At 46.2% G+C, this 22,134-nt stretch overlaps 1 protein-coding gene across 3 annotated transcripts in view; it reads left to right on the forward strand.

Annotated features, from left to right (window-relative positions):
• The window catches only part of LOC119957211 (adhesion G protein-coupled receptor E3-like), a 77,629-nt gene that overhangs the window by 6,179 nt on the left and 49,316 nt on the right, over positions 1-22,134 (forward strand). The window contains exons 1-4 of one of the 3 annotated variants that reach the window (XM_038785032.1): positions 3,089-3,154; positions 14,742-14,834; positions 16,096-16,245; positions 17,383-17,466. In XM_038785032.1, the coding sequence (XP_038640960.1) occupies positions 3,121-3,154; positions 14,742-14,834; positions 16,096-16,245; positions 17,383-17,466 (361 nt within the window). In that variant the 5' untranslated portion in view covers positions 3,089-3,120. Of the gene's footprint in view, positions 1-3,088; positions 3,155-14,741; positions 14,835-16,095; positions 16,246-17,382; positions 17,467-22,134 lie in introns of those variants that run through there. The other 2 variants (XM_038785033.1, XM_038785034.1) reach the window with 2 other exon arrangements.

A 22,134-nucleotide genomic window follows, 5' to 3' on the forward strand; every position in this document is an offset into this window, starting at 1 on the left:
GTAAGCTTGAGATTTCCTTGTGCTTAAGAACTGTTTAATTAACAATTGCAAATATATCTCTTTGATGTTAATGTAGTTAATTCTGTGTTTAAATTATAGTTTGTTTCAACATAAAAGATACCTGTTGGTCAGAGTCATCTCTCCTGGAGGTGAAGTACCTTTCCTCACTGTTTTACAAATTAAAAATAAAATTGTTTGGGGTTCTGGTCCAGCATCCTAACAAAATAAAAACTTGTGGTAGCCCCAAGAGGACAAGAAGCCTTTCCCGAACAAATATTTGGCAAATTGCCAAGTGTCTCTGAAGAATGCATAATTTGCATATATAATTAATAAAATACAAGTATTTCATTTAGGGCACCGTAGCACAGTGGTTAGCACAGTTGCTTCACAGCTCCAGGGTCCCAGGTTCCCGGCTTGGGTCACTGTCTGTGCGGAGTCTGCATGTTCTCTCCATGTCTGCGTGGGTTTCCCCCGGCTGCTCTGGTTTCCTCCCACAGTCCAAAGATGTGTAGGTTAGGTGGATTGGCCATGCCAAATTGCCCTTAGTGTCCAAAAAGGTTGGGTGGGGTTACTGGGTCACCGGGATTGGGTGGAGGTGTGGGCTTAAGTAGAGTGCTCTTTCCAAGGGCAGGTGCAGACTCGATGGGCCGAATGGGATCCTTCTGCACTGTAAATTCTATGATACTATGTATCAGTAGAAAAAAACTCAAACTTAAAATAGATCAAACTCAGAAATATTGTGGGTTTTTTTCCAATTAAGGGGGAGATTAGCGTGGCCAATCCACCTACCCTGCTCACCTTTGGGTTGTGGGCGTGAACCCACAAGGGGAGAATGTGCAATCTCCACAAGGACAGTGACCCTGGGCTGGGATTGAACCCGGCTCCTCGGTGCCACGAGGTAGCAGTGCTAAGTACTGCACCACTGTGCCGCCTGGAAATAATGCATTTTTTGACATTGTTTTTCATTTTTTTCATTTTTCCACCATACCTCCAGTAAATGCTCGTTTATTTTCCGGCATCAATTTGCATGAATTATGTATATTCCATGTTAAAAATGAATTGGTGAAGAAGAGATGCTGACGACAGGGGACTAGAGAAGGGGGTAGTGTCGGCGGTTTACGGGGCTATTTTGGAAGAGGAGAAGGCTCCGCTAGAAGGGATCAAGGCAAAGGGGAAGAGTTGGGAGAGGGAATGGAGGAGGGGTTCTGGTGTGAGGTGCTCCGGAGGGTAAATGCCTCCACCTCGTGTGCGAGGTTGGGGCTGATACAGCTGAAGGTGGTGTATAGAGCGCACCTTACAAGGGCGAAGATGAGCCGGCTGTTTGAGGGGGTAGAAGATGTATGTGAACGTTGCCGGGGGTGGGGGGGCACAAATCACGTTCATATGTTTTGATCTTGTCCAAAACTGGAAGATTACTGGAAGGAGTTGTTTTGGATAATCTCTAAAGTGGTGCACGTGAAACTGGACCCGGGCCCTAGGGAGGCCAAATTCGGGGTGTCGGACCAGCCGGGGTTGGAAATGGGCGCGGAGGTAGATTTGTAGCCTTCGCCTCATTGATCGCCCGAAGACGGATCCTGTTAGGGTGGAGAGCAACCTCTCCACCCTGTGCTCTGGCGTGGCGGGGGGACCTGCTGGAATTCTTGATGCTTGAAAAGGTCAAATTTGAACTGAGGGGAAGGATAGAGGGGTTCTACAATTCATGGGCTTTATTCATTATGCACTTTCGAAAATTGGATCACATCGAACATTAGGGGGGTTGGGGGCTGGGAGGGTTGAGGGAGGGGGACTGTATGTGTTAATGGTGACTATGGGTGATTCCTGATTCCTCTTTGTCATTTATTTATGTTAAAATGCGGGCTTATGTTTGGGGGTTTGGTGGGAGGATGGGATCGTTGTTATTGATATGGGGATTGACATTACATTCGTTACTGATTATCGTTTATTGTTGGGTGTAAAGTTGGGAAAAAATGTGAAAAAGGAGGAGAATAAAAAAGTATTTAAAATAAAACAAAATGAATTGGTGAAAATGGTAAACCTAACAAATTTAATAGAAAAACAGCAGGTTCGACTTTGAATAAAAAAGTAGTAAGAGACTTACATGTGAAACTGAAAATGGTTTTTACCTATGGGCTTTTAATAACCGATCTTGTGATAAATGAAATTACCACAATTTTGTCAGGAAAGTCATCCTTAACCCAAACTAGAATGATGAATGTTTTCTTTCGATTATTGACTCTCACGATAAAAAAAAAGCTTCTAAAAAGACATTCAGAATAATTTATCATCTCGGGTATATTAGAAGCGATAATTGTAGTCACCATAAGATACTATTCCTTTAACCAACCGCAGAATCTATAACCAGGCTGGGAACCGCAATTAAGACGTTGAGAAGCTGCATGTGCCTCTGAGCCACGGGTTGCTGACCCAAACAATGAAAAGTGACACAAGACAATATTGGGCGGCACGGTAGCACAGAGGTTAACACTGTTGCTTCACAGCGGCAGGGTTCCAGGTTCGATTCCTGGCTTGGGTCACTGTCTGGGCGGAGTCTGCACGTTCTCCCTGTGTCTTTGTGGGTTTCCTCCGGGTGCTCTGGTTTCTTCCCACAAGTCCCGAAAGACGTGCTGTTAGGTCATTTGGATATTCTGAATTCTCCCTCCGTGTGCCCAAACAGGCGCCGGAATGTGGCGACTAGGGGCTTTTCACAGTAACTTCATTGCGGACAACTACTTGTGACAATAAAGATTATTATTATATTATTATTAATGTACATGTCACAGAATTAAGGCCTCTGAGTCACATGTGATCTAGGTGTAACCAACAAACAGCCTCCCTTTGGAATCCATCCTTCAGCTGAGCTGATGCTCAAGTCTGCTTGTTTCAACACGTAATTACTCCGACACCCACAAACTTATTATAATCATTAAGTATTTGAGATGGAAACTCCCTGAAAGCATTCCTCAATTTACCTGCTTGGGTTGTGCGAGTGCAAGAACACAGCTCCCTCCCGACTAGTGAAGTCCCACCTCCTGTGAATGACACAGAGCTCTTCCAAGGTGTTGAAGTTGTGCTCAGTGTATGTGAGGGAAGTTGTCTGGAGTATCACGTCCTTGACAAATCATGGCAGTACTTAGCTCAGCCTATCTGATCACAGGTAAGTAGTTTGATTAATGTTCAATCATAATAATCAAGGGATTGATTAAGAAGGGGAAAATACAATCTGAAAGTAAGCTAGCATTAGCTTAAGTAAACTTTACATTCTATATGTATGTAAAGAGAAAAAGATTGACAAAAACAAATACAGTCTGAAATGGGGGAATTCATAACGGAACAGAGAAATGCCTGAGGAACTAAATTTGTACTTTGCTTCTGTCTTTACAAGGGAAGACGTGAATAATGTACCAGACGTTCTGAGAAACACAAGTTTTAGTGAGGAGCTGAAAGAAATCGTATTAGAGAACTGGTTTGGGGAGATTAGTGGAATTGAAGGTGGATAAATCTCCAGGGCCTGATAATCTTCATCCCAGAGTACTTAAGGAAGTGGCCCTAGAAATTGTAGATCCATTGGTGGTCATTTTCCAAAATTCTTTGGACTTTGGAATGGTTCCTATGGATTGGAAGGCAGCTAAATTCAAAAAGGGAGCTATTCAAAAAATTAGAAAGAGAGAAAACAGAGACCTATGTACCTAACTTTTGTAGTAGGGAAGTTGTTGGAGTCCATTATCAAGGATTTTCATAGCATAGCATTTGGAAAGTGGTGGTATAATCAGATGAAATCAGCATGGATTTATGAAAGGGAAATCATGCTTGACCAATCTTTTTTAATATAAATTTAGAGTACCCAATTCATTTTTTCCAATTAAGGGGCAATTTAGCATAGCCAATCCACTTATCCTGCACATCTTTTGGGTTGTGGGGGCAAAACCCACGCAAACATGGGGAGAATGCGCAAACTCCACACAGTGACCCAGAGCCGGAATCGAACCTGGGACCTCGGCACCGTGGGCAACAGGGCTAACCCACTGCGCCACCATGCTGCCCTATGCTTGACAAATCTACTGGAATTGTATGAAGATGTAACTAGTAGAGTTGATCAGGGAGAACTAGTGGATGTGGTTTATTTAAAATTTCAAAAGATTTTTGACAAACACATTACTATATAAAGTTAAAGCACATGGGATTACGGTTAGTGTCTTGAGATGGATAGAAAGCCGGTCAGCAGACAGGAAGAAAAGAGTTGGAATAAATGGCTCTTTTTAGGAATGGTAGGTTGTGACTAGTAGGGTATTGCAGGGATCTGTGCTAGGACCCCAACTGTTCATGTTCAACTATTAATGATTTGGATGAGGGATCGAAATGTATTAACTCCAAATTTGCAGATGATACAAAGTTGGGTGAGAGGGTGAACTGTGATAATGATGCAGAGATGCTTCAGCGTGATTTGGACAGGCTAAGTGAGCGGGCATATGCATGGCAGTTGCAGTATAATGTAGATAAATGTGAAGTTATCCACTTCGGTAGCAAAAATAGGAAGACAGATTATTATCATCGTAGAACCCCTACAATGCAGAAGGAGGACATTCGGCTGATTGAGTCTGAACCGACTTCTGAAAGAGCCCCACCCTATCCTCGTAACCCAGTAACTCCACCTAACCTTTTGGATACGAAGGGAAATTTAGGATGGCCAATCCACCGACTCTGCACATCTTTGGGCTGTGGGAGGAAACCGGAGCACCTGGAAGAAACCCACGCAGACACGGGGAGAAGGTGCAAATTCCGCGGCCGGAATTGAACCTGGATCCCTGGCACTGTGAGGCAGCAGTGCTAACCACTGTGCCACCTTACAATTGAGAGAGCTGAATATGCAGCGAGACCTTGGTGTCCTTGTGCATCAGTCGCTGAAATGCAAACACGTAGGTACAGCAGGCAGTAAAGATGGAAAATGGTATGTTGGCCTTCATAGCGAGAGGATTTGAGTATAGGAATAGGGATGTTTTACTGCAATTGCATAGGGCATTGGTGAGGCCACATCTGGAGTATTGTGTGCAGTTATGTGTCCTTATCTGAGGAAGGATCTTCTTGCTATTCCTCCGAATGCAGCGAACATTTACCAGGCTGATTCCTGGGAAGGAGGGACTTCCATATGAGGAGATGTTAAATCAGTTAGGATTATGTTCATCGGAGTTCAGAAGAGTGAGAGGGGATCTCAGAGAAACTTACAAAATTCTAACAGGATTAGACAGGGTAGATTCAGAAAGAATGTTCCCGATGGTGGGGGAGTCCAGAACTAGGTGTCATAGTTTGAGGATAAGGGGTAAACCTTTTAGAACTGAGGTGAGGAGAAGTTTCTTCACCCAGAGAGTGGTAAATCTGTGGAATTTGCTACCACAGAAAGTAGTTGAGGCTAAAATGCTGTGTAATTTCAAGAACAGTAAGAAGTCTTACAACACCAGGTTAAAGTTCAATCATAGAATTTACAGTGCAGAAGGAGGCCATTCGGCCCATCGAGTCTGCACCGACTCTTGGAAAGAGCACCCAACCCAAGGTCAACACCTCCACCCTATCCCCATAACCCAGTAACTCCACCCAACACTAAGGGCAATTTTGGACACTAAGGACAATTTATCATGGCCAATCCACCTAACCTGCACATCTTTGGACTGTGGGAGGAAACCGGAGCACCCGGAGGAAACCCACGCACACACGAGGAGGATGTGCAGACTCCGCACAGACAGTGACCCAAGCCGGAATCGAACCTGGGACCCTGGAGCTGTGAAGCAATTATGCTATCCACAATGCTACCGTGCTGCCCACTGCAGCGCTTTGAAAGCTAGTGTTTGAAACAAACATGTTGGACTTTAACCTGGTGTTGTAAGACATCTTACTGTGCTCACCCCAGTCCACATCTCCACATCATAATTTCAAGAAGGAATAGATATAGCTTTTGGGGCCAAAAGGATCAATAGATATAGGGGGAAGGCAGCATCAGAGTACTGAATTTGATGATCAACCAATGATCATAATAAATGGTGGAGCAGGCTCGAAGGGCTGAAAGGCCTATTCCTGCATTATTTTCTATGTTTATTTCTATGTATGTTAGAAGCATAGAAGCACAGAATGACACAGCATGGAAGGAAGACATTCAGTCCATCGTGTCTGTGCCAGGTTGTTGAAAGAGCTATCCAATTAGTCCCATTCTCTTGCCCCTTTCCCCACCATGAATTCAAACTCCCGAGTCCCTCTGGCTGACTTGTTAAGCTTCTTGGTTTTGAGGTAGTATGGGTGGGGAATAGCTGCAGCACAGAATGAGGCCATTTGGCCCATTATGTTTGTGTCACCCCTTTGCAAAAGCAATTCACTGAGTTACACTCTCCTGCATTTTCTCCACAGCCCTGCATGTTTTTGCTTTTCAGATTATGACCCAGTTTTTTTTCGAAAGCTACGATTGAATCTGCGTCCACCATTACTGTTAGGCACTGCATTCCAGAACCAAACCATTCACTGCGTAAAAAATGTTTTCCTTATGTTGTCATTGCTTCTTTTGCCAATCACCTTAAATTGTTTTCGATCATTCCACCAGTGGAAACAATTTCTCCCATCTGCTCTGCCCAGACTCACCATGAGTTTGAATATCTCTGAAATCTCCACTTGACCTCTACTATCAAGTCTGGAACAATTTGGGCAGTACGGTTGCACAAGTGGATAGCACTGTGGCTTCACAGCACCAGGGTCCCAGGTTCAATTCCCCGCTGGGTCATTGTCTGTGTGGAGTCTGCACGTTCTCCCCGTGTCTGCGTGAGTTTCCTCCGGGTGCTCCGGTTTCCTCCCACAGTCCAAAGATGTGCAGGTTAGGTGGATTGGCCAAGATAAATTGCCCTTCGTGACCAAAAAGGATAGGAGTGGTTATTGGGTTACGGGGATAGGGTGGAAGTGAGGGCTTAAGTGGGTCGGTGCAGACTCGATGGGCCGAATGGCCTCCTTTTGCACTGTATGTTCTATGTTTGTCCTAATAGGGCAAGTATGCTGCACTGTAGGAGTTTCTTTGCGAGGAGTCTTTAAACCGATACTGTATCTTCCCTCTCAGGTGGATGTAAAAGATCCCAAGGCGCTATTTGAGGAGGAGCTTTTTAATGAATAAATCTTGTGTGGCTGCCACATTACTCCCAGTCCTCATAACCCCTGATCGAGACAGTTTATTGTACGGAATTTGAATAAAGCATGGGGCATAAGAGAATAGAAAGCCCACCTTGACTCGCTGATGTGAATGGCTGGGGTCTTTTTAACTCCCAGGCCTAAGTTAAATACTTCAAGCCTTGTTCCCGCCCATGACCAGAGTCAATAATGGCAGGCAGGTAGGTGGGAATTGGGCAAATGGAGCAAGAGGCCGTAAATTGTGGACTTGTCGGAATTGTCGCTGGAAGTTAAAAGGTGTGGATAGAGTCTGGAGCAGAGGATCCCAGGACAGGGAAGGCTCTATGATTCCGTCTGCGGTACAGTTAATCAGATGACTCCATTCATTGCGACAAAGACGTCCACGAGCTCCACGTTCTTTTTCTTGTGGATGAGACTGCAAGTGACACTGGAAAATGGGTTTGAGATGACGGTTTGGAATAAAGTAAAGAAACTAATGATTCTGACATATTGAAATTCTTGCAGATGAGAGCAGATCATGATACTGCTTTATATGGGCCTGTAGATCTAACGCTGAATGTCCAAAGTAGTACACCATTATCTGTTCAAGTCAAGTACGTTTAACAACCATCTGAGGTAGGTTTATGGAAAAAATAGGGCTAGATTGTAGGCCTAACATATCCTATCACTGAGTGCCCAGGTATGAGTCAAGGCTGAGAAAGAAACATTTTTAATCTGTAACGGAATCCAGGGATATGCATCAGTCATGATCTCATTGAATGGTGGAGCAGACTCAATGGGTCGAATGGCCTATTTCTCCCCCTACAACTTATGGTCTTCTGAAGTCAGTTTCACAGGGGACATTGTTTAATTAAAGCCCATTATATAAAGGCTTAAATTAAGCAGCTGTTGAGAGGGCAGCCTGGCACACATGGATGACTGAAATATTAAGGCAGCCACCTGATTGGAAGCCTTTGACCACTTTGAAGACCTCTCGTGCAAAGTCCCATTTCCCCATTCCCACTTTGCTCGATGGCAATGCTTTGATTGAAAATAGCTTATCCTTGTTTCCAAACCTTGCCCTATCATTGTAACCTCCTCCAGCCCTGCAGCTCTCAGACATCTCTGCACTCCTCCAAATCTCGCCTCATGCATATCCCGGATTTTCATTGTTCCACCATCGGTGGCCAAGTCTTCAGCTGCTTGGCTGTGAAATTCTGGAATTCCTTCCTTCTAAGGAACTTTTGGTCACATGTTTTAAATCTCCTTATGATAATCACATCTGTAAACCCCTTTGAGATGATTTATTATGTAAATAGCTTGTTCAGAAAGTAACCTGTTCTTGATGTCCATCATGCATCCGATTAGGAATTTGTGCCTTTATGATCATAATATAAGCTAAAGGTTCGCACCCCAAAATGGTGGAACCAGTGCCTCAGTGACATATGGGGGCAGGATTCTCAGCCATGTGTTTCTTGGCGGCGCGCCATTCGCTGGCAGCGGCATTCTCCATTCCTGCCACTTTTCAATAGGATTTCCCATTGAAGACACCCCGTGCACCAGGAAACCCGGGAAACTCTAAGGTGCGCTGTCGGACGGAATCCCAACGGTCGGAAAATTCCAGCCATTATCTATTGTCCATGTACTTTGATCAGGGAGATGATAGTTCTGGAACTGTGTATTTCACGTAAAATATGTTGGTGGTCATGCTATCTGTGAGCCGGTTTTGGCATCTATTTTTCGATTACCCTGGGTCCAAACTGTATTGGCCAGTAATCTAATCAAAATTAATGACTGTACTTAGAGAGACAATAATTAAGATCTGTTTGGAGATGCGGGAAACAGGCCTGTTGATAGAACATTGAAACCAAACGCAACTTTTACATCGCATACAGAGCTTCCTGGTGGAGCTGGCCTTCACATTGCTGGAGGAGGTGCTGACGACAGGTGGACTGGAGAAGGGAGTAGTGTCGGCGGTTTACAGAGCTATTTTCGAAGAGGAGAAGGCACCACTGGAAGGGATCAAAGCAAAGTGGGAGGAAGTGTTGGGAGAGGATATGGAGGAGGGGTTCTGGTGTGAGGTGCTGTGGTGAGTGAACCCTTCCACCTCGTGCGCGAGGTTGGGCTGATACAGCTGAAGGTGGTATATAGAGCACATCTCACGAGGGCAAGGATGAGCCAATTCTTTGAAGGGGTAGAAGATGTGTGTGAATGTTGAAGGGGGGGTGGGTGCGCAAATCCCGTTCGTACCCTTTGGTCCTATCCAAAGCTGAAGGATTACTGGAAGGAGGTGTCTAGGGTAATCTCTAAAGTGGTGCACGTGAAACCTGGGCCCTCGGGGAGGCCATATTCGGGGCGTCAGACCAGCCAGGGGTGGAATCGGGTGCGGAGGCAGATGTTGTAGCCTTCACCTTGTTGATCGCCTGAAGGTGGATCCTGGTGGGTTGGAGAGCAACCTCTCCACCCTGTGCCCTGGCGTGGCGGGGGGACCTGCTGAAATTCTTGACTCTTGAGAAGGTTAAGTTTGAACTGAGGGGAAGGATGGAGAGGTTCTACAATTCATGGGCATTATTCATTATGCACTTTCAAGAACTGGATAACATCGGTGATTGGGAGGGTTGGGGGGAGGGGGACCGTGTGTGTTAATGATGACTATGGGTGATTCCTGATTCCTTTTTGTCATTTGTTTATGTGAACATTCAGGCTAATGTTTGGGATTTGGTGGGAGGATGGGATCGTTGTTATTGATATGAGGATTGACATATTCATCACTGATTCTTGTTTATTGATGGTGGGTGTAAATTTGGGAGAAAATGTGAAAAAGTAAGAGAATAAAAATATTTTTTTTAAATCTTGTTTTAAATCGTAGACCCAACCAGATAATATAGTGTAGAGCTCTGTTGAAGATTGAGTAATTGACTTGGCTCATTAATGATGACTGGATGGCCACGGCACCGAGGTCCCAGGTTCGATCCCGGCTCTGAGTCACTGTCCATGTGGAGTTTGCACATTCTCCCTGTGTTTGCGTGGGTTTTGCCCCCACAACCCAAAAATGTGAAAGCTAGGTGGATTAGCCACACAAAATTGCCCCTTAATTGGAAAAAAAATGAATTGGGTACTCTAAAAATAAAAAATAAAAATGATGACTGGAGGGCTGGGGTTCATAAACAGAATAACCAATGCATGGTAATACGAAAATATGTCGGTAGGCCCAGGCTGGATGAGCCTTGGAGTCGTAGAATTAAGCGGCTGTGTTGATATTGAAGGAGGCAAGAGAGGAAATTGCTGAGGCCTTGACAGAAATCTTTGGATCCTCACTCTCTTCAGGTGATGTCCTGAAAGACTGGAGAACAGCCAATGTTGTTCCTATGTGTAAGAAGGGTAGCAAGGATAATCCAGGGAACGACAGGCCGGTGAGCCTTACGTCAGTGGTAGGGAAATTACTGGAGAGAATTCTTCGAGACAGGATCTACTCCCATTTGGAAGCAAGTGGATGTATTAGCGAGAGGCAGCACGGTTTTGTGAAGGGGAGGTCGTGTCTCACTAACTGGATAGAGTTTTTCGAGGAGGTCACAAAGATGATTGATGCAGGTAGGGCAGTGGATGTTGTCTCTATGGACTTCAATAAGGCCTTTGACAAGGTTCCTCATGGCAAACTGCTACAAAAGGTGAAGTCACATGGGATCAGAGGTGAGCTGGCAAAATGGATACAGAACTGGCTAAGTCATAGAAGGCAGAGAGTAGCAATGGAAGAGTGCTTTTCTGATTGGAGGGCTGTGACTAGTGGTGTTCTGCAGAGTTCAGTGCTGTTCGTAGTACATATAAATGATTTTGGAGGAAAATGTAACTGGTCTGATTAGTAAGTTTGCGGATGACACAAAGGTTGGTGGAATTGCGGATAGCGATGAGGACTGTCAGAGGATACAGCAGGATTTAGATCGTTTGGAGACTTGGGCGGAGAGATGGCAGATGGAGTTTAATCCAGACAAATGTGAGGTAATGCTGAAAGGTCTATTACAGGTATGGAATATACAGAGAATGATAGAACCCTCAAGCATATTGACAGTCAGAGAGATCTAGGTGTACAGGCCCACAGGTCACTGAAAGGGGCAACACAGGTGGAGAAGGTAGTCAAGAAGGCATACGGCATGCTTGCCTTCATTGGCTGGGGCATTGAGTATAAAAACGGGCCAGTCATGTTGCAGCTGTATAGAACCTTAGTTAGGCCACACTTGGAGTATAGTGTTCAATTCTGGTCGCCACACTACCAGAAAGATGTGGAGGCTTTGGAAAGGGTGCGGAAGAGATTTACCAGGATGTTGCCTGGTATGGAGGGCATTAGCTATGAGGAGAGGTTGAATAAACTTTGTTTGTTCTCACTGGAACGAAGGAGGTTGAGGGGTGACCTGATAGAGGTCTACAAAATTATGAGGGACATAGACAGAGTGGATAGTCAGAGACTTTTTCCCAGGGTAGAGGGGTCAATTACTAGGGGGCATAGGTTTAAGATGCAAGGGGCAAGGTTTAGAGGTGATGTACGAGGCAAGTTTTTTTACACAGAGGGTAGTGGGTGCCTGGAACTCGCTGCCGGAGGAGGTGGTGGAAGCAGGGACGATAATGATGTTTAAGGCGCCTCTTGACAAATATATGAATAGGATGGAAATAGAGGGATACGGACCCCAGACGTGTAGAAGATTTTAGTTTAGACGGGCAGCATGGTTGGCGCAGTCTTGGAGGGCCGAAGGGCCTGTTCCTGTGCTGTACTTTTTTTTCTTTGATATGGTGGCACAGTGTTTAACATTGCTGCCTCCCAGTGCCAGGGACCTGGGTTCAATTCCGATCTCAGGTAACTGTCTGGGTGGAGTTTGTGTGTTCTCCCCATGTCTGCGTGGGTTTCGTCCAGGTGCTCCGGTTTACTCCTGCAGTCCAAAGATGTGCAGATTAGGTGGATTGGCCATGCTAAACTGCCCCTTTGTATCCAAGGGTTAGGGGGGGCTAAGGGGATAGGGTGGGGGATTGGGCCTAGCTAGGGTGCTCTTTCGGACAGTCGGTGCAGACTCAATGGACCAAATGGTCTCCTTTTGCATTGTAGGGATTCTGTGATACGCTCCATGGCTCCGGTTGGTTGCAGCCTAGTCATACACTTGTACATGTTGGGGATCCTTATTTCATGACTCTAGCCAATCTGTACCTGTGCTCTCTGGATTCAGGTAAAAAAAGGAAGATTTTCAAATATGTGCTGCCTTTCACAACATCAGGATGTTACAAAGCACTTTGCAGTCAACATAACATTCTTGAGGTACAGTCATTGTCACGGAAACGTGGGAGCCAATTTGCACTTAGCAAGCTCTCACAATCAGCAATGAGATTATAATCAATGCTGGTTGTGCGATTAATATTGCCCGTGACACCAGGGGTGGGGGACGGGACGGCGGTGGGGAGGGGACCTTCCCACTCTTCTTCAAAATAGTGCTTTGAATATTTAACGTAATCTCAAAAGGCAGACCTGGCCTTGGTTTAAGATCTCAACTAAGGGACACTAGCTCCACCAGTGGAGCACCATCCCAGTATGGCACTGGGAGTACCCTGGATACTGTTCTCAAGTTTGCCGAGTGTGATTTGAACCCACAACCTTTTCACTCAGAAACCGGAGTCCTACCGACTGAACAATTGCTAATAATATCCGTAATCTGTGGGTGGGATTTTCCATGCAACCCACCACGTGTTTCGCGGCGGCGGAGGTGGTTCACCATTGCCCGGTGGCAGGATTTTCTGGTCCCTCCGTTGTCGACGGGGATTCCCGTTAAATGCAACCCTCGCCACCAGGAAACCCGCAGCAAGGGTGTGCTGCCAGCGGGACCAGAAGATCCCACCAGCGTGATAGGACGGAAAATTCCGGCTTGAGTGTTCCTCCAGAGAGAGTGTGTGATTCTGATGTTGGGCAAACATGAATTCCATGCATTTATATTTCTCGATAGTATGGTTTGGAGCCTTTTAGTCTTAATATTGCATTGTGTTCTCATGTGCTTCAGAGATCCTGCTAACCCGAAAAGAAGGAAGGGCGAGGGAAAGATGGACGAGTAGTCAGAAAATTTGTCAAGTGGGCACTGTGGTGAAAACTCTTTGCAAACTCATTAGTGCGTGTGTCATTCTCTCAGAGAATGTTGTTTCTTCTGTGTTGATTTAAATAGGAGGTGCGACTATGGATAGATCCTGAAAATTTGCTGAATAGGGGAAATTTTTATTTTAAAAACTGGTTCAGCCTCAGCTATAGTTTCTTGTACAGTTCTGGGAACTACACCTTAGGAAATGTTACGGAGAGGAGGGGGGGGGGGTTGATTTAAACTGCACTAATTTCTTCTCTCACTACCATCCTGTAAAAGAAAGGTGTTTTTGATTTGTTTCCCTCTTTATAGGAGGTGGCATACTCCCCAACCTCTTGATTTCTGTGTGACCCAATTTTCTATTAATAACTACAGCAAACTCGAGATAGAATGAACTCAAAGGGTTAGTTTACTTGCACACATTCAAACACAAGGGGAGTGTCACAATGCTGCCTCATTTCCACTCATACAGTAAAAGGGAGATGCGGAAAAGAAAGATTTGCATTCCATCAATATTGATTCACGTGGGTTCCCGAGTCCAGAATCAAAGTCAAATGAGGTATTTCTTCAGGGAGGTTCAAAAGACAATTGGATGCTTATCTGAAGAGAAAAAATTCAGAGGGCTAGGTGGAGCAGGAGTGAGCAGTGGGATCAGGTGAGATAGTCTTGAAGAGAACCGGCAGAGTCCATTGGGCCAAATGGCCTCCTGTATTGTAAGCATTATTAGAATCAAGGACTATTTATACAGAGTTTTGTGATGTTGAGATGAAATGCATGGAGTGGATGATGTGCAGATGGATTGAGCTTGCCTGGGTCAGTTGAATTAGTAATGCGCCTGCAATCTCTCTCAGTGCCAGCACAAAACTGAATGCCCCACACACCTTACTCATTTATTCAGCATTTATAATTGAACAGAGAGTAAAGAGAAATGTGTGGGTGGCAGTGAGGAGATGGCTAAGGTGCTCAGCCTTAACTTGACAATAGGTAACAGGCCTTTAAAAGTACCTAGCTGGTCTCCCCTGCCGACTGTGCCCCTATGTGTGTTCATGTCCCTTTCAGTGCCAGATTAAATCTGCTGATTCACCACCCGCCATGTATTGTAAGGTTAAAATGCCCTATTAACAAAAATAAATTCTCCTTTAATAACAATAATAATAATAGTAATCTTTATTATTGTCACATGTAGGCTTACATTAACACTGCAATGAAGTTACTGTGAAAATCCCCTAGTCACCACATTCCGGCGCCTGTTCGGGTACACGGAGCGAGAATTCAGAATGTCCAAATTACCTAACAAGCACGTCTTTCGAGACTTGTGGGAGGAAACCGGAGCACCCGGAGGAAACCCACGCAGACACAGGGAGAACGTGCAGACTCTGCACAGACAGTGACCCAAGCCGGAATCAAAACTGGGACTCTGACGCTGTAAGGCAACAGTGCTAACCACAACTACTTCAAAAAAAGAAGGGATATTGTTGAGTAATTAAGTGTTTCTTTTCGTTACAGTGACCTACTTTGGGACATTAATGAATCAATTCATCATCACGAGTGATAACTGCAAACCATTTTTCTACTTGCAAAACAATGGTTTTTGCATTGGTAAGCTATTGACTGCAAACGGAAGACGTGTTTATATTGTGCCCTTCAAAAACACATGATGTTTCAAAGTACTTTACGGCCAAGGAAGTACTTTTTGAAGCATCGTCACTGTTGTAATGGAGGAAATGTTACAGCCAGATTATGCACAGCAAGCTCCCATTAACAGAAAACTAAGTAAGCATCAGCTCTTCTGAATAGTGTCTTAGGATCTTTCACATCCACCTCAAAGAGCAGAACGGGCCACGGTTTAATCACATCTCATCCAAAAGATGGCACCTCCAGCAGTGCAGCAGTCTCTCACCGATGTGCTGGAGTGTCAGCCCCACATTTTGTGTTCAACCCTCTGGACTCGGAGATGAACCAATGAGCTTCTAACTTGATGGCGAGTCAAAATCTGGCTACTTCTGTGCTTGTGGATTAGGATCACACACAGCACCCAACATTTTTAGCCATTCTATGAGATTGTAGAATTACTTAACTCGAACATGGCTGTTCGACTTGAACAAACTTTAGACGCATGGTCTCAAAACCTGTGTCGTCACTTTACATCAGAATTCTCTGAATTTATGTAACTGGGGCATGTTGCTGTGGAGTAAGAGTACAGGGCAAACATATTTCTCAGTATCTATTAGCCACATGGAGGGATCTCCCTGCAGTGCACAGAATCTGACCGAGCAGAAAGAATGCTATGCAGAATGGAAGAGGCTGCAGAAATGGGCAGGAAACTCAGAGAGATGACCAGCTTGAAGCATTCCCCCGCGCCCTGTACTCCCCATTTATACTGTCCCAGAGCTCCATAGGCCGCCCTCCCCTTTGAGACCGCAGGATAGGGGCAAGGTTGAGAAGGCGGGACCTTCATGAATAATCTCAGCTGGTACGGCGATTGAACCCGTGCTGTTGGTGTCGCTCTACATCATGAACTAGCCGTCCAGCTAACTGAGCTAACCAACCTCACCATCACCCACTCCTCCCCATTTAAATCTGGCGACATAGAGTTAAGCTGGTTATAGCGAGAGCCTTATCACCGTTATCCAATGCAGTGGCCAACACTTCAGGAACACGCTGCACGGACACTCCAGGAATTGTGACAATATTATCCGTTATCACTGACACTGGTTTAGCTTGACGACCCCCCCCCCCCCCCCCCCCCCCCCCCAACCATCCCCAAATATCCAAGAGGAAAATATTCACTGGCTCCCGCTGTGCACCTTAATGGGCAAAGGTAAAACAAATCTTCTAATACAGGTTCCCTACGTTTCAGGTTACGATCACTGTGACATGGATCAAGTTATTCGAATCAAAGACTGTCCAAAGGCTCAAAACTGTCAACTTGCACCTGCAAATTTGCACTGTGGATGTTTGAAAACAGAAAATATTCCAGAATATGCCTATTTGTTACAAAAATGCAAAGGTAATAATAAGGAATCACAATTAAGCCTCTCTATGAGGTAATTCTTATACGTATTGTGAAGCTGTTGTCTCGGTTTGTGATCTCTCTTGAACATTTTGGGGCTAACTGTGAATGAGTGGCGGATGGGCAGAGTGTGGGTCGGACAAAGGAGTTTCTAGCATAGTTTAGGTTTCTCTTGAGCTCAACTTCCTTCATTGGATTAGATGGATCCTTGACTGACTAAGGGGTCAATGGTTATGGGGTAGGCAGGCCACAATCAGATTAGCCATGATGAAATGAAATGGCGGAACAGGCTTGAAAATGCTCCTCATTTGTCTGTTTGCATTAGGCCATTTGCACATGAGGGGGTTGAGGAATCGGGTCTGCCACCAGTTCAGGAACTGCCTTCCAATGGGTTTTTACATCTTCTGAGTCAGTCGAGCTTTTGAAGCAAGAAAAAAATTAATTTCCAAGAAGAGCTCAATGCAGAGTCACCTGAACGCAGCTGAGGATTCTGCTGAGTGTCCTTTGAAAGCGCTATCTCCGGACTTGCGCCTCTTGCAGTTACTTTGTGGGAGCGACAATTGGCATTGGCAAAATGGCGGGGATGTAAACGGGTCAATATGGCATTACCTGAACTCAATTTGCGTTTATTCGCCAGGCTCCTGTCTAGTTTTGGTTCAATTTGCCAGGTAAATGTAAGTGGCTGTAAAGAATTCTCCCCAACCCCCCATCTGCCATGGGGGACAAATGGGCAGCACAAGCGGGGTCCTAAAGGGATGAATGCCAATGTCCTGTGCCCATTACAAACCCCTTTCTTTTGAGTACTCAATTCGCTAGAGGAAACCTGCACCCAGATGTGCATATACCAGAGAATCATATAATTTCTACAGCATAGGAGGAGGCCATTTGGCCCATTGAGTCTGCCCCAATCCCCTGAAAGAGCATCCTCCACAGCCCTTTCCCCGTAATCTAATCTGTACATCCCTGGACCAAGGGGCAATTTAGCATCTTGTGTGTTTCTGTGTGGGTAGCAGGTGGCTGATCCTGACTTCACACCGTCGCCACTCCTCTGAAAAATCTTCCATTTGTTTTTCCTCTCCACGAAAACCTCTTTGCAACGGGCAATTTGTATCGAAGGACTATTTTCTTTTGCAGAAGTGGACCAGAATTATATCAACTACACTGCGAATGGGACATTGTGCCCACCTGGATACATTGACAGAAGAAGTTTCTGCTTTGGTGAGTCATCACCATTGGTATATAGAACATAGAACATAGAACAGTACAGCACAGAACAGGCCCTTCGGCCCTCGATGTTGTGCCGAGCAATGATCACCCTACTTAAACCCACGTAACCCGTATACCCGTAACCCAACAATCCCCCCATTAACCTGACACTACAGGCAATTTAGCATGGCCAATCCACCTAACCCGCACATCTTTGGACTGTGGGAGGAAACCGGAGCACCCGGAGGAAACCCACGCACACACAGGGAGGACGTGCAGACTCCACACAGACAGTGACCCAGCCGGGAATCGAACCTGGGACCCTGGAGCTGTGAAGCATTGATGCTAACCACCATGCTACCGTGAGGCCCCATATCTCCTGTTCTTTCTGCCATCTAAAAATGTATAGCAAGAAGTCTTACAACACCAGGTTAAAGTCCAACAGGTTTGATTCAAACACGAGCTTTCGGAGCGCGGCTCCTCCCTCAGGTGAACCATAAAAATGTATGGTTGTGGATGTGGGTGTACAGTAACGTAGTGGTTATGTAGTAATCCAGATACCTGGGCTGATAATTTAGGAGCATGAGTTCAGCGAACGCAGTAATGACACCACTGCATTGTTGTAAAAACACATCTGGTTTACTAATGTCCCTTCGGGAAAGATACATAGAGTGGCCTGTGCCACGTCAAAATTGGCAAAATCTGCAGGGATTCAAGAAGGTGGCTCACATCCTAACTGAGGATGGGCAATAACTGCTGACCTTGCCAGCAATGGTCACATCCGGTAAATTATTAAATCAAGTTTAATAATTTGATTTAATAATTATACCACTATGCACAGTAGCATAGTGGTTAGCACAAATGCTTCACAGCTCCAGGGTCCCAGGTTCGATTCCCGGCTTGGGTCACTGTCTGTGTGGAGTCTGCACGTTCTCCCCGTGTGTGCGTGGGTTTCCTCCGGGTGCTCCGGTTTCCTCCCACAGACCAAAGATGTGCAGGTTAGGTGGATTGGCCATGCTAAATTGCCCTTAAGGTCCAAATTGCCCTTAGGGTTAGGTGGGGTTGCTGGGTTATGGGGATAGGGTGGAGGTATGGGGTTGGATAGGGTGTTCTTTCTAAGAGCCGGTGCAGACTCGATGGGCCGAATGGCCTCCTTCTGCACTGTAAATTCTATGAAAAAAATACAAACTTTTGCACCAGAGTGCATTCTACCGTCTTTTGATAGATGTGCGACCCCTTTTTAAAAAACTCTTTCACAGGATGTTGGCTTCGCTGACAAGGCTAGCAACTCTTTCCCATCCCTAATTGACCTTGAGAAGGTGGTGGCGAGCTGCCTTCTTGGACACCTGCAGTCCCTGTGGTGTAGGTACAGCGCTGTAGGAGGAAGGTTCCAGGATTTTGATGCAGTGATAGTGAAGGAATGATGACATAGTTCTAAATCCGGATGATGTGACAGGATGGGCTGAATGGCTTCTTCCTGCGCTGTAACAATTCTATGATTCTGTGTGTGGATTAGAGGGGAGCTTGCAAATGATGGTTCTACTTAGATGCACAATAAAACCTCCATGAATACGTCCAACCAGAGATAGCAACTCTATTGCTGCATTATGTTAACAGCTTATTTGATCGGCACTCCATCCACCACTTTTAACATTCGCTCTCTCCACCACCATCGCACAACGGTAGCAAGGTGCACCGCAGGAATTCACCAAGACTCCTTTGATAGCCCATCCAAACCCATGACCTCTACCTGCTAGAAGGACAAGAGCAGCAGATGCATGAGAACACCACCCCTCCAAGTTCCCCTCCAAGCCACTCGCCATTCTGACTTGGAAATATGAGCAAAATCTTACCAGAATTGGGCAAAGTGTTGGGTTCAGATACAAACCAATTTTCTATCCAAATCTTGATCCTCAGACTAAATAAAATGAGTGGCCATGGTTTACGCTGTTATTCTGGCAGGCTGGGCCTCTTAGAGCGGGCACCCTCTGGAAAGGGCACCCTGACCAGCGGCGCAGGCTAACGATCCCCTGACAATCCTCGGCAGCATTTCGCACTCTTTCCCTCCCCCTCCCCTACCAACACCGTGGAAGAATAGCCAGCACTCCTCACCCCGCCCCCGCTTCATGGGGCTCCCACTAGGGCCCGCTCAGGCACTGTCCCTAGCACAGGTTGGCACCGTCAGGCTGGCACTCACAACCTGGCAGTGCCAACCTATGTCATGTTCTACCCTGGCAAGTCATTCTAACCCCCCCCCCCCCCCCCCCCCCCCCCCCCCACCCTGGGGGCTATGCTTACTCTGTTCCTACGGAGTGATCCCCTTGACAAGGTGGTGGTGAGCCATCTTCTTGAATCCCTGCAGTCTATTGTCAGTTTTTTGCCATGTGTCACACTGTACGGCTCAGATTTTCCAATCCCGCTCACATCAGCTGGGTTTGCGGTAGGAGCGGAGAATATTGCGAGAAGGCCAAAGTCGCGTTTTAAGAAGGCATAAAAGCATGACACGATTGTCCCTTCCCCCTGTCAGTGATGGGGCATATTTCCAGATGTTGATCATCGTGAGCACCATTATAATAAATTAACGTAGCATTATCAGACCGGAATGATCCTCCCTTGGTCAAAAAAATCCATCCATGGCGGAGTAACAACAGAACAGCACGACTGTTCTCTGAAGGTGCACACCTGGCAAGTAGACCAGCATGAGTGCAGCACTTATGGGGGAGAGAATCATGGGAGGGTACTGCCTTGCCCTTCCATTGCCCGGGCTCTACATGGACACTGTCCAGATAGGGGTTTCCTAGCCAGTGCCAGGGGGCGTCGGATTGGGGTGCTCGGAGGATTCTATCGATAACTGGTTCAGTTGCTGTATGCTGGGGCGGCCTTTAAAAATGGTTCCCTGATCATTGCATTTCTAAATTGCTGGCGGGGCGGGTGAATCTGAGGCTGCCTCCCAGTGAGGCGCCTTCCCCAATGTGCGGCATTATATGGCGGTGAAAGTGCCGCTTTTCCCGCCTTCAATTGGCCTTTGCCGATTTCTGGGAAAATATCACGTTACGTTTCATTCCCTAGAGGATATTAGTGAACCAGATGGATTTTTGCAACAATACGCCGTGTCATTATTACTCTCATTCTCACTGAGAATTGATTTTTAATTCCATAGCTCCATTAATGGGATTTCAACTCATGCTTCTAAATATATGTAATAACCAGCATGGCACATATGGTGTGGGGATGAGATTTTATTTTAAATGTATTTTTTTTTAAACTTATATAGAAGGTTACAAAACATAAACAATTCGGGGAGCAAACTCCCCAACACACAACTATATAGTTTGTACAAATTTTCCCCTTTTTCACCCACCCCCATCACCCCACCCCTCCCGTCCCCGTGACGAATAGCTCCTCAAACCTAGCCCGAACACCCCCCACCTTGCCTTGAAGCCCTCCACTGAACCCCTTAATTCGTACTTAATCTTTTCCAGCCTAAGAAAGTCATATAAGACCCCCCCAGCCAGACCACCACCCCCGGTGGCAGTACTGACTGCCACTCCAACAGAATTCTTGGCAATCAGAGAGGCCACAACATCAGCCTTCCTCCCCTCCATCAGCTCCAGCCTCCCCACTATCCCACCAAAGGGTCCGGCTAAACCTCCTCCCCCACTATCCGTGTTAGCGCCGTAAACACTCCTGCCCAGAATCTCTCTAACTTTTCACAGCCCAGAACATGTCTGTGTGATTCTTTGGTTCCCGCCCACACTTGTCTGCCACTCCCTGGAAGAACCCATTCATTCTTCTCCGAGTGATATGTATCCTGTGTACCACCTTGAACTGGATCAGGCTCGTCCTTGCGCACGGGAAGGTCATATTTACCCTTCGAAGCACCTTATTCCATACTCTCCAGTTTATCTCCCCTCCCAGCTCCTCCTTTCACTTTTCCTTAATCTTTACCACCTGTTCACCTCCCTGCTCTCCAAGCCACCCGTATATGTCTCTGATCCTGCCTTCCACATCCAAAAGCAGCAGTCGCTCCAACAGGGTGTACCTCGTCAACCTGGGAAACTCTTTCCAAACTCCTTCCGCTAGAATCATACAACCATAGAATCATAGAATTTACACTGCATAAGGAGGCCATTCGGACTATCTAGTCTGCGCCGGCCCTTGAAAAGCCCACACCTCCACCTGATCCCCGTAACCCAGTAACCCCTTCCCACCTTTTCGGACACTAAGGGCAATTTAGCATGGCCAATCCACCTAACCTGCACTGTGGGAGGAAACCAGAGCACCCGGAGGAAACCCACGCAGACACAGGGAGGATGTGCAGACTCCGCACAGACAGTGACCCAAGCCGAGAATCGAACCTGGAACCCTGGAGCTATGAAGCAACTGTCCTAACCACTGTGCTACCGTGCTGCCCCACTTTACCTGCAGATACCTCAACTCACTTTCTCGGGTGCTCTACCCTCTCCGTCACCTTCTGCCAGGTTTGGTAACAAGCAAACATGCCACTCCAGTGGGGAATCTTCTCTGACCTTCAGTTACACTTTTCCGTCGAAGTTATACACGATTTCGGGTAAAAAGGACCTCTTTTCTACGACTTCAAGCAGGAGCTGCCCTGTGTGCGACCACTCACACCACGGCCGCCACCGGAAGTCCTGGGGATGATTGTTTTCCCCATGCTCC

The sequence above is a fragment of the Scyliorhinus canicula genome, chromosome 25, assembly GCF_902713615.1.
Source record: "Scyliorhinus canicula chromosome 25, sScyCan1.1, whole genome shotgun sequence".
In the NCBI taxonomy this organism is placed as follows: Eukaryota; Metazoa; Chordata; class Chondrichthyes; order Carcharhiniformes; family Scyliorhinidae; genus Scyliorhinus; species Scyliorhinus canicula.